Here is a 12,350-nt window from a genome sequence, read left to right as displayed (position 1 = left end):
TGGTTTATTAACATTACATCAGTTAATGAAATACGGTATTTTATTGTGAATTTAAGTCAAGTCTGTAAAACCTAAAATGTTGCTACCATATTTTTTACGGTGAAGTTCTGGCAACCACAGCTGCCGGTATTTTACCGTAAATGTCACAGATTTTTTTTTACAGTGTAGTTGAAAAAGATACAGAGACCATGGAGATATATCTGTGACAAATGAACTTTTAAAAGTATTCTGTGTAGTCTGCCATTAAATATGAGCTCATAAAAATGGTATTTGTATAACCATAAAAATTGCTGAAGCATAGTTTCTTGGATTCATATGTGGTTGTCATTAACACTCACTCATCGCTAACTCTGTAGGCCTATATGTGAAAACAGTATTGCACCTGTAGAACCCTTTTCGGGACAGTTGAGTCATTTGCCTACATGCATGGACATGGATAGTAGAGCTCATATTGGGCTGGCAGTAAAGTGGTTTCATATGAGAGACGTGTGCATGTTTGAAGAGTTTTGCAAGTAGTGTGTTCTTAATGCTGTGAATCTTTCAGTGGACGTTTTTCAAAGACAATGAAAAGAGCTTCATTAAGACCTCAACAACTCAAAGAGAAGCTCCTTCAGGCCATCGATGCTCAAAGTAACGTGAGTAAAAGCTGAGTTATAGACCCAAGTAATGACTTCAGTCTTTACGGTTTTGTCTAGTATAACCATGCTGCATGTGCGACATTAGTAGTAACTGTCACTTCATTTAATAATTCAATTTAACTACATAGTGCAATTTCTATCCATTCTTTCAGCACTTTATGTCCTTTATGTGGAGAATATTAGGGAAGCAATATTTCAACTATTTCGCCTTTTTTTTTTTTTTTTTTTTGACTGTATTACGTATACTTGACCAAATTTTTTATATATATTAATGTCCGTTTTGCCAGTGTATCCCATAATCAAGATTTTTTTTTTATTCCTTTAATTAGTTTGTTTTATCTGCTGGTTTGCTCAGTCTCACTGTGGTGAGTTTTATTTTTATTATGTAACTCCTTGGGGCCTTTTTCACAGATATTTAGAGGAATGAGTATGCAAGCATATCACATTTGCATTTGCAAACAACTGTTGACTGGGATCTGAAAGAGTCACTGCTGGTCTGGTGACTGCTGCAGGTGCACATGTGAGAGCAGATACATGAGGCCCATCTACTTTCATGAGTATGGCCAGCCTTAGAAAAAGAGACAAGAACTGACTCGCTAAGCATTACCTGTTAAAGGATTTTTTTTTTAATGCACAGAGAATATTATGAAAGCATGGAAGTGACTTTAGCTTAACGTCTACCTGTCAGCAGATACAGAACATGCTGGCTGTATTGGATGTGATATGCTGCCTGGAAAGTTACCCCATGACTAAAGAGGCTCTAGTGGTAAGATACTAACTCACTCGGTTTATATTGAATTTATCCCAACAACTGTGATATGGTGTCACACTGAAAATGTGAATTAAAAGGATGGTTCACTCAAAAAAGCATAATTTACTCACCCTCAAGTTGTTCCAAACCTGTATGAGATTTTTTCTTCTGCTGAACACAAAAGAAGATACTTGGAAGAATGTTGGTAACAGTTGCTGTCTGATCCCCATTGACTGCCAAAGTATGAAAACAATGACATGCATACACACACACTGTGGGCAGTTGCTGTTTAATGCATTAATTTATTTTAAAAAAAAATGCGCCCTTAAGGAATGATTTGGTTTGTTGTATTCCAGGAAACCAGGCTTGGAAAGTTGATCAATGATGTGAGAAAAAGGAGCACAGATGAAGATCTTGTTAAACGTTTAAAAAATCTGATACGACATTGGCAGAGGCTGGTTGGAGTAAATGAAGTCACAGTAGAAGAGCTCTCAAGCTTTGCAGTCAATTCGACTTCTGCTGAATGTATTCCTGGATCAACACAAACCCTTACTGAAAATGACCACAGTAACATGAGTGAGAGGGCTGAAATGTCTCAGGGTTCTGTGCCAGATAGAACCATTAAACATCAAAATAATTTTAGAAAGAGTAAAATACCTGTCCGTGCGATCAAGCCATATTCTTCGCCCATCAAGCATTTACAACAGTCCACAAGCTGGAGAACATCTCTGTCCAATCATCATTCCCAAAAAGACCAGCAGAAGTCTGAAAGAAACACCACCTCTGCCAGTCACAGTGACAAAAAGCACGTTTTGGCAACCAAGGAACCAGCACAATCCACTTCTATTACTTCTAATCTACCAAATTCATCCATCCAAGATTCATATGTAAAGAAGATGCAACAGCCTTCAGACCTCCTCAACATACTCACACCTGCTACACTACATGGTAACCTCGATGAGGTCTCCAGCCCAGTGACAGACACAAAGATACGGGGTTTTGAGGATAAGACGAGGAAGAAACAGCATAACAGTCACACTGTCAAACACAATGGAGAGGACAGTACCAAAACGGCACAACTGCAAGCAGGCAAACTACCAATCAAACCTATATCAAGCAAAACATTTACAAAAGATTGCCAGAGATCAACAGGAAGTGAAATCCAGGGCAGTGATCATCTGAATAACAGCCTTTGTTCATTCCAACAGACAAACTGGAGAGAGATGTCAGAAAGTAAGATGATTCAGAATAGCTTACCGACTTCAGAAAAGTCAGGGATGAGCTTTTCTGTGGGTGAGAACATCAAGCAAGAGATAAAGAATTCCAGAGAGTGCAGAAAAACTCATGGGTTTATACCAGAGTTCCCTGTGAAAGCCCTTCCAGGGGTCAGCCGAGAGGTCACGGAGCGAGACCTCGTCAGGATACGCAGTCAGCGATGGCATGGTGTGAATGGCTGTTACGATAACCGGAATAACTGGTATGACTGGACTCAGTCCATCACCCTGGATCCATATGGGGATGGGAGCACATTTAAGATTTTGCCTTATGTTGGCATAGATTACAGACTATGAGTTTTCAGAGGCATGTTTCTTAAATTACCAAATGTGGATTCACAACTACGTCCTGTGTGTTTGTACAGTAGTTTGTAAGCAATAAGACAATAAATTCTGTCAGCAAGACTTCACATATGAACATACAAAACCAACATGTACACTACCAGTCAAAAGCTACCAGTTTGGAATATAATTTTTTTTTTTTTTTAATTTATGCTCACCAAAGCTGCATTGATTTGATCAGAAATACAGTAAAAACAGAAATATTGTGAATTAGAATTTCAAATAACTTTATTATTGTAATGTTTTAAAATGTAATTAATTCCTGTGATGCAAAGCTGAATTTTCAGCTTCATTACGTCAATCTTCAGTCACATTAGCTTTCAGAAATCATTATAATATGCTGATTTGCTGTTCAGTTATTATCAGTTATTACTGGTGCTCAATTGTTAATAATGGTTAATAATTATTGTCAATGTTGAAAAGTTTTTTTGCTGCTTAATATTTTTGTGGAAACTGATACATTTTTTCACGATTCTTTGGTGAACGGAATCTTGAAGTTAAATGAAAAGCATTTATTTGAAATAGATATCCTTTGTAACATTAATAATGTGTTTACTGTCACTTTTGATCAATTGAATGCGTCTTTGTGGAATACAAGTATTAATTTCTTTTTTAGTCAATAAATTAAAAACTAAATTACATCACTAACCCTCAGTAATCGCTATGTTTGTATTTGCAAACACTACTAATGAATTCAAAATAATAATAAGTAAAGGCCTACATTCTAGTTTTGAAAACAAAAATGCTGAAAGAGAAAGAAGGAACCTAATGCATCATGGGAAGAAAAAAAGAGCATGACATGAAAAATTCTAGTAGTAATTTCATTTCATTTATTTATATAGCACAAATAAACACAACAGGAGTTGACCACTGTGCTTTACAGATTATTATAAGACTAAGGTACATGACAGAGAAAAAAGAAAAGTACAGTAACACATAAAGAAATAAAAACACAATTAAGATTTGTTAAAAGCCTGGGTAAGAAGATACAATTTTAACTTAGATTTAAACTCAAGTAGAGAGGACAGGGATCTCAGAGATAAGGGGAGGCTATTCCAAAGCCTAGGACCAACAACTGCGAACACACGATCCCCTCTCGACTTCAACCATGTTCGAGGCTGGGCCAATTCTGTTTGTGGACCGTAGACACCTGCCTGACGTGTCAAGACGTGTTAAGAATTCAGATAAGTATGTGGGCGCAAAAACATTTAGACATTTAAAAACAAACAACAATATTTTGAAATCAACTTATGACGCACTGGCAACCAGTTAAGAGCCTTTAAAATAGTAATATGTTCACGTTTGCAGACTCCAATTAAAAATCTGGCTGCAGCGTTTTGAACCATATGAAGCCTTCTAATAGAGGACTGGGATATTCCAGTATATAAAGAATTACAATAATCCAAGTGGGACAGAACAAAAGAATGTGTAACTCTTTCATGATCTTTGGGGGATAGAAAAGACTTTACTCTAGATAAAAGTTTCAGGTGAAAAAAGCTTGACTTAACTACTGTGTTTATATGCTGATAAAACTTTAAAGAGGAATCCAAAAAAACTCCCAGATCTTTCACAGTCGGTTTGATGTAAGAGTGCAGATTGGCAACATTAACGGTAGTTTCTTTACCCACAGAGGACCCAAACACAATTGCTTCCGTTTTACTCGCATTTAGGTGTAAAAAATTCTAGGACATCCAGGATCGTATATCGTTTAGACAAGCAAGCAAGGTTTCTAAACCTTTCCTGTCAGTATGCTTCAAAGGCAGATAGATTTGAGTGTCATCTGCATACAAGTGAAAAGACACTCCAAGCCTCCTAAGAATCGAACCTAGAGGTAACAAGTATAGTGAAAACAGAGTTGCGGCCAAGATGGAACCTTGGGGAATGCCACAGGTAAGAGGAGCTACAGTTGAGACAGAGCCTCCAATGCCAACTGAAAAGGTTCTGTCAGTAAGAAAAGATTTAAACAACTAAGGGCACCCACATACTGTTCAAGACATGACAAAAGAATGCCATGATCAACAGTATCAAAAGCTGCGCTGAGTCCCTAGTCATCAGTCATTGATTTTCTTTTTTGTCAGCGTAATCTCTGAGTGGCCGTTTTATTTTTTTTTTGCAGTGTGGGCAGTTCTTGTAAGTGGGTGAGACAACTTTAAACGGCATAAACATTTCATTACACCAAATAAACAAAATAATGTTCTTTTTTAGCAACGTCATATGACCCCTTTAAACTCAAATGTAATTAAGCAGAAACAGTTGAACACATTCTTATACTCTGCATAGCATATAAACACATAAAAGACATGTACTAGAGAATGAGCTGCAGAAAATGGAACATAATACATAACCATTAGAAAATCTCCTGGCTAAAAAATCTGGGAGAATTCCTATGTGATGTGCAATTTTGAGGTTTTTAAAGGAAACAGGAATTGAGTTAAGAATATACTTTATTTTATGTTATTTATTTCAAAGAGACACAAATCCTTCAAGCATTAAGATTCCTTTTCATCCCCCATCAATTCATTACTATAAACAATATTTAGTAGAGACTGAACATAGAAAAAACATGCATAATAAAATAATAACCAGAAGACCAGATTGCGTCTTAAGCCTCCAGCGAGGTGCTGGACATGGTGCTGCTCTTAGGGGTTTTCATTTCTCTGCTCCCTCCTGCACGCAGAGACTCGTCTTTATGCTGGTGCTGCAACAGATAACCAACAATCACCCTGTAACTGTAATGCAACCGTAGTTAATGGGTAAATCAGAATCGGAAAGAGCTCTTCTGTGTTCCTTACACTCTTCCTCATAATGTGCTGACGGAGTTCTTCACGGGTCAAAGGTCGATCCGCCTCATCTATCAGAGAAGAGTCCTCTGCCTCATAATCATGCCTGAATCATGCACAATAAGATCAGAAGCATGTTTTTTAACAAAATGAAGTCACACATTTAATATCTCCATATATTTTGCCTATGTGGCTCAATATATGAAAAGCTGCTCTTACCTGGTAGCAGGAGGCTGAACGATCGCTTCATGTGTCTGAACGTCTAGTTTCTGACCCAGCAGGAACGGAGCGACCGTTTTCAGGTCAGAACTGTTCTCCGGGTCCTGTCAACATGTGAGATTTGTTTACATTACATTTACATTACCGGTCAAAAGTTTGGAATAACTACGATTTTCTAATGGTTTTCAAAATACACTTATACTCAGCAAGGCTGCATTTACACTGAACAAAATTATAAACGCAACACTTTTGTTTTTGCCCCATTTGTCATGAGCTGAACTCAAAGATCTAAGACTTTTTCTATGTACACAAAAGGCCTATATCTCTCGAATATTGTTCACAAATCTGTCTAAATCTGTGTTAGTGAGCACTTCTCCTTTGCCGAGATAATCCATCCACCTCACAGGTGTGGCATATCAAGTATATATAACTGAGAAATGAGTTGAATGTTTTTCTCTGGTAATTTAATTGTATTTTACCTGCAATACTTTTTTTTTTGTATTTCTTATTTGTATTTGTTTAAGCAAGATAAAACTGCTTTAACACTATAAAATAACCTGTACCTTCTCTCACATGTGTGCTGGAGTGAATGAAGTCTTTTCTGTACCTTAGATTTAATGAAGGCTTGGATGGTGAGCAGTTCACTGGCCTTCTGCTCCACCGTGCCGAGGTATGTCATCAGATTACTGTCTGTGATCCCAGAGGAAGATCCCAGCATGCCTTCCATCTGCCCTAGGTTGCAGTCAATCTTTTTGAACATACTGTCTATCCCTAGAAATGACATCAACATATGTAACTGCTACTTTTAAGTATAAAACGTTTTATATATAGTAAGTAATATTCTTCTTCCAATATGATAATCATTTGTTGATGCAGGTGTGATTTTGCTAGTACCTGTTTTGACCTGATCAAGGATCTTGCTGATGTGATCAGCCTGGTCTTCATACTGTTGAGTCTGTGCCTTACAATCTTGCAGTTGATTCTTCACCTGTTTTAAAGCCACCTGACTTTCCTGTTCCTGCTGGAGACTTTTTATGTTCAACTGCTCCGTATCTGTTCTAATCTAGAAGAGCATCAAGACAAAAAATGGGTTTAAAATTATATTAAAATGTCAATATGAATAATATTATGCACAATGCATGTTCATTCAGCCTGGGTAGGCACAGGCTTTTGCTTGGTCTTCAAGTTGTAATTTTCAGCATTGTTATTGTTAACTAAAACTAAAATGATTCAAAACCGTTCCCGTTAATTGAAATGTAGCTGGAATAAAATATAAATATTGAAAAAAAAACGTAACCTAAAAAGCTTAAACAGAAATGAGAAATGTTGACACACTGACCTGTTGGATTTCCTCTCTCAGTCTCTCAGCTTCTGCATTCTGTTCATTCACGTAGTTAAACAGAGCAAAGTTCCTTTCTTCACCTGTTAAAAAACAATCAGTTGTAGCATAACACACTGCAATCTTTTGCTAGCACAAAACAGAAAACACAAAGCTCACCCTGAATGAATTTTGTAACCAACTTCCCCAAATTATCTTCTCCAGTCAGTTCCTGAATCTGCTGGAAAGCCTTCCTCAGAGAGTCAGGTGTCTCCTCTCCGCCGTCTGCCTTCCTCTGCTCCTTCATCTCTGCCATCAGCACACTTTGTTAACTTTTCAGCCAAACTACAGTTGCATTTGTGATTCATTACAATAACTGCTCTCTGACCCTGTCTGCGTCTGGTTTTTTTCCCATTATCCATGTTGGCTCTCTGATTATTCTTGGTGGTCATGAACTCTTTGAGTTGGTGTTCATGAGCGATGACTCTCTCCAGCTCCTGCATCTCAGCTGAGTACTGTGCAAGATCCTTCACCGCCTTCTCCTTTATCATGGTTGTTTTGGTCTGAGCATCCACTCTGAAATACACACAGATAACTTGAACCATCTTCAACCGTCCAAAAGACTTAATGAGGGTAGAGCAATTTATAATACCATACAAGATACAAAAAAACTCTCTAATAAAAGTTGTGTTCACTTTTTCTCTTTTAAAAGTGGTTGGGAAACCTTTTGCATTTAAGTTTGATGATGCTAAATGCACAGAAATTACAAGCATTCAGTTTAATTAAAAATGACACATTCAATTTAATCTATACTGCATGAGAGAATAATATTAACCAATAATATTGAATTGAGGACTTTACATTTACATAAAATTGCCAAGGATGCAGGCCATTAAATTCCTTAAAACTAAAACTATTAATAAAATCCTATAAAGTCATGAAAAGTTCTATAATAAATCTGTTTTATTATTATTATAGCTCATTGCTAATATATTTCATTATCTTTTTTTTTTTTATAGTTGAATTGACATTCATTAATACAAAGGTGTGTAAACACTGCATAAAATCATGCGCTGAACAACATAAATTGAATGCAGTGTTATTTTAATATTTATATAAAGTTTTAGTTGTTATTAATACGTTTAATTAATTAAATAATACATTTAATATTTCAGTTCTCATTTTTCTGTCTTATTTTATTTATATGTTATTATTTATATTTACATTATTTATATTTCAGCTTTATTATAATTAACAAAGTGTTTTTAAGTTTCATGGCCTGGAAATCGCTTGTCAAAATTCCTTGATATTTCCAGGTTTTTATGATTGTGGGAACACTGTATATTAGCAAAGCTTAAAATCTCAAAGTATCTCACTTCGCATCATAAGCTGTGGCTGACTTGTCGACAACTTCAGCAATATCCTTACGCATATCTTGCAATACCTGAAAGAAAGACAAGAGCACCTGTTTTAAAGGAATAGTTCACCCCGAAATTGCTGAAAACTGACTCACAGGCCATTCAAGATGTAGAAGAGGCTCTTTCTTCATCAGAACAGATCTGGAGAAATTTAGCATTACATCACTTGTTCACCAGTGGATCCTCTGGGTGCCGTCAGAATGAGAGTCCAAACAGTTGATAAAAACAAAAGGGGATGGACTTTTTCCACTGAAGGAGGCGTTATTCTGCATTTTGGCCAGAAGTGATGGTATAAAGCCAAAAGGTCTTGATGGATTTGTTACCTACAAACACGCAGCTTTTCACTTCACAAGACGTTAACTGATGGACTGGAGTCATGTGGATTACTAGTGATGTTTTTATCAGCTGTTTGAACTCTCGTTCTGACGGCACCCATTTACTACAGTGGATCCATTCGTGAGCAAGGAATGTGATGCCAAATTTCTCCAAATCTGTTCCGATGAAGAAACAAACTCTTGGATCTTGGATGACCTGAGGGTGAGTACATTTTCAGCAAATTTTCATATTGGGTGAATTATTCCTTTAACTGTGTTCGATCAAACTCGTTGTACACAACACTCCAGAGCTGCCCAGAATCCACAACCTTCTCCAGTTTGCGATACAGCTGCTGGAATCGGGTACGCTGCATGTGTAGCATCTCAATATCTTTTCTGAGCTGGCTGTTTATCTTCATCTGTTCGTTAAAGCGAGCACGAGACTGCAGGGATGACAAGGGTAAAAAAAATAATAATAATGGAGAAGTTCATCCACACACTGGGTATGTTTACATGCACTGCTTTTCGCCAATCCAAATGAATCCAATCCACTTTCAGATTCTGAAAGTTCTGTTTATATAAACCCTAAACTTTGCAATCACATATTTGTTTACATGTGCATTACATGCATTCCGAACAAAACTTTAGCATTTGAGTAGTGCCTAGTCGCTGCATTCAGAACTGCAAAATCCATTGCTTCTGCCTTGATGGCATATCTAGAAAGAGAGCTAATAAACAATGCTTTTTAGACAATAAATGGAAATATTCAGTTTCCTCCACTGACCAGTTAATAACATGTAAGACGTAAATAAACATATGCATCTTTGTAAGCTGTAAAATGTATGTAAATATACAGTACACATCAGGGCACTGCATATGTTTTGGCAAAACATGGCCAAATGTTTTGCCATACCCTTACCAAAAAGTAGTATACTTCAAGTTTATTTTAGTAAGTATACTTAAGTAAAGTTCAAGTATATTTTTAAGTATACTTTATGTAGTAAGTATACAAATATCAGTGTACTAGTAGTATACTTGTAAGTGTACTATTTCAATACTCCTTGGGACTAAATTGGCCCACTTTCTAGTATATAAAAGTATACTTTTAAGTATAACAGTAGTAAACTTTGAGTACACAACTAGTTTACATCAAAATGTTTAGTTTGTACTGCAACTATACTAAAAGTGAACTTATAGGTATACTGATAGTTTACTAATTAAATACTTGTAGCATTTTTAGTACACTTTGAAGTATAGTCTCAGTAAACTACTAGTTTAGTAGTTTTATACTGCAAGTATACTCGTAAGTTTTCTTTAAGTGAACTTTACATCATACTTTAAGTATACTACTATGTCCCTATTTAGGTATTAATTTGTATATATTTTGTTACATGAATATCTGAACATACAAAACATCAAAAGAACAGGGTATCTGCTTGTAAACAAAAACATTTTATTCTAGCTTCATGCATTCTTTTTTTAAACACTTGAATGTGGATAAGTTTCATAAATAAAAAATAAAGAAATAAACAACATTTTGAACAAAAAGCTGAAAAAAAGACTATGAATTGGATTCAGAATGATAATCAAAACGTAGATAAAGTCGATCAGCACCCCAAAGCTTGACAGTTATTATTACCTCTTCATTGGTCGACATTTTATTCCATAATGTTACATAGTTTTGATGCTGTTTTATGTCTGATGATCGTGTTAGAATACATGTGGAAGCATCTGTTGTTTCGGTTTCTTCTTCACTTGTGTTTTTTGGAAATTCTGTACAGAAGATGTGTACTAGCGCCGTCTACAGTATAACAATGGAAACACGGATTCTAGGATCACAATTATAGCTAAAATATATTTAGACTTTTTCTAAGTATAAGTCAAGTATACTTAAATGTAATTTTAAGTATATTTCTGAGAAGTACATAAAGCCCATTTCTGAGAAGTACATAAAAAGTAGACTAAAAGTATACTTTCCTATTTTTAGTTTAAAAGAAGTATACTAATAGCACACTTGAATAAACTTATTTTTCGTAAGGGATAGAATCTTGTCCCGTTTGCAGTTTACTCTGGCCAAAAATCACTTAAATCCGAAGGGTCTGATTTACATGTAAAGTGCCTACAACTGTGTGGTCTGTAAAAATGCATGCTGTGAAATGTTTGATTCTCTGTTTACCCGATCGAGTTTGCTCTGTGTGGTACGCATGGCCTTCTGAATGTCGCGGGGCTGAGAATTGTGACCGTGGGAAGCCTGTCCTCTTCTCGTTTCCGCCAGTTTTTTCTCCATAATCATGATCTGTAAACCGAATGCATGCAAATAACTATCTGTTGCACAGTATGAGAATGTGTTTTGTGATGATGTTTAATACTTAGGCACATATGCACCTCTTTTTGCAGCTCTGCTTGGGTCTGTTTTTCTTTCTCAATTTCTTCGTCCAGCTTGTCACGTTGCTTTAGCAGAGCACTGACAGCCTTAACAGCCGGACTTTCGCTCTCTCTGCGCGCTCGCAGCAACCTCTCTTGTTCTGCATGCAGCTCAGCAATCTGTTGCCTGTGGACAAACACGCACACACAAGACGAAAAAAAAAGTAAAATATACTCAAACACACACAGTAATGCAGTAAATATACATAATGCAACACTGTTGGGCAAAATGACATCTACTGACAAATCATAGCTAGTCTACTCCTAAAAGAAAACCAATGCATTTAATCTAATGAATAATTGATTTGTTAAATCAAATGAAAAATGGTGTGTCTGATTGGTCCAGACGCTACATTAGAATAAAAGTAATATTATTTACTTCATATATGATCAGTTTTGTCAGTGTCAGTAAACTTTTTTTTCTGTGTGTGTGTGTGTTAATATGTTATTTTATTTATTAATAGTTAAAATATTACTGTGCATAAATGTCATAAATCTTAAATGCTTTGAAGTTCAGACTTTGGTCTCTTTTTAAAGAAGACAAAAAAGTTTTAGTTTAATATTAAGAAAAATGCACAAATATACTATTTGTACATTTTATATGAAACATATATTTTCCAAAACACGTTTTATTCTAAAACTGCAAGAAAATCAAAGGCATAAATCTAAACAAATTGTGCTCCAAATTTGAGGTTGAAATCTCAAAACATGAGCTTTCAAGTAAGATTTTGTTTGGGCGCAGTACCAACTATACCTTTACCAAGTTTTTTACCTTTAAGTAAAAATTATATATATATATATATATATCCTCCTGAGAACCAGAAATAAAAAGCTTTGTGAATTTAGTATTTTTTCATGTCATTACATTGTTT

At 35.8% G+C, this 12,350-nt stretch overlaps 2 protein-coding genes across 2 annotated transcripts in view; one reads left to right on the top strand and one right to left on the bottom strand.

Moving 5' to 3' along the window:
• The first annotated feature begins 563 nt into the window (after nucleotides 1-563).
• Nucleotides 564-5,139, top strand: LOC107752165 (mediator of RNA polymerase II transcription subunit 26). The gene is given in 5 exon segments (XM_074560217.1): nucleotides 564-635; nucleotides 1,330-1,404; nucleotides 1,746-2,945; nucleotides 2,947-2,970; nucleotides 5,122-5,139. Coding segments are annotated over 5 exon segments (1,389 nt in total).
• A 458-nt stretch (nucleotides 5,140-5,597) lies between these two features.
• LOC107752162 (coiled-coil domain-containing protein 63-like) overlaps nucleotides 5,598-12,350 on the bottom strand; it is a 7,608-nt gene continuing 855 nt past the window's right edge. The window contains exons 3-14 of the mRNA XM_016568052.1: nucleotides 11,440-11,605; nucleotides 11,231-11,350; nucleotides 9,384-9,497; nucleotides 8,699-8,766; nucleotides 7,711-7,898; nucleotides 7,503-7,631; nucleotides 7,344-7,426; nucleotides 6,899-7,067; nucleotides 6,612-6,775; nucleotides 6,005-6,108; nucleotides 5,798-5,891; nucleotides 5,598-5,703 (exon numbers count right to left, since the gene is read on the bottom strand). Coding sequence (XP_016423538.1) covers nucleotides 5,608-5,703; nucleotides 5,798-5,891; nucleotides 6,005-6,108; nucleotides 6,612-6,775; nucleotides 6,899-7,067; nucleotides 7,344-7,426; nucleotides 7,503-7,631; nucleotides 7,711-7,898; nucleotides 8,699-8,766; nucleotides 9,384-9,497; nucleotides 11,231-11,350; nucleotides 11,440-11,605 — 1,495 coding nt within the window. The 3' untranslated portion in view covers nucleotides 5,598-5,607. The remainder of the gene's footprint in view (nucleotides 5,704-5,797; nucleotides 5,892-6,004; nucleotides 6,109-6,611; nucleotides 6,776-6,898; nucleotides 7,068-7,343; nucleotides 7,427-7,502; nucleotides 7,632-7,710; nucleotides 7,899-8,698; nucleotides 8,767-9,383; nucleotides 9,498-11,230; nucleotides 11,351-11,439; nucleotides 11,606-12,350) is intronic.

Source organism: Sinocyclocheilus rhinocerous, unplaced genomic scaffold (assembly GCF_001515625.1).
Source record: "Sinocyclocheilus rhinocerous isolate Xijiao unplaced genomic scaffold, SAMN03320098_v1.1 scaffold621, whole genome shotgun sequence".
Lineage (NCBI taxonomy): Eukaryota > Metazoa > Chordata > Actinopteri > Cypriniformes > Cyprinidae > Sinocyclocheilus > Sinocyclocheilus rhinocerous.
This window is presented reverse-complemented; position numbering and strand designations above follow the sequence as displayed.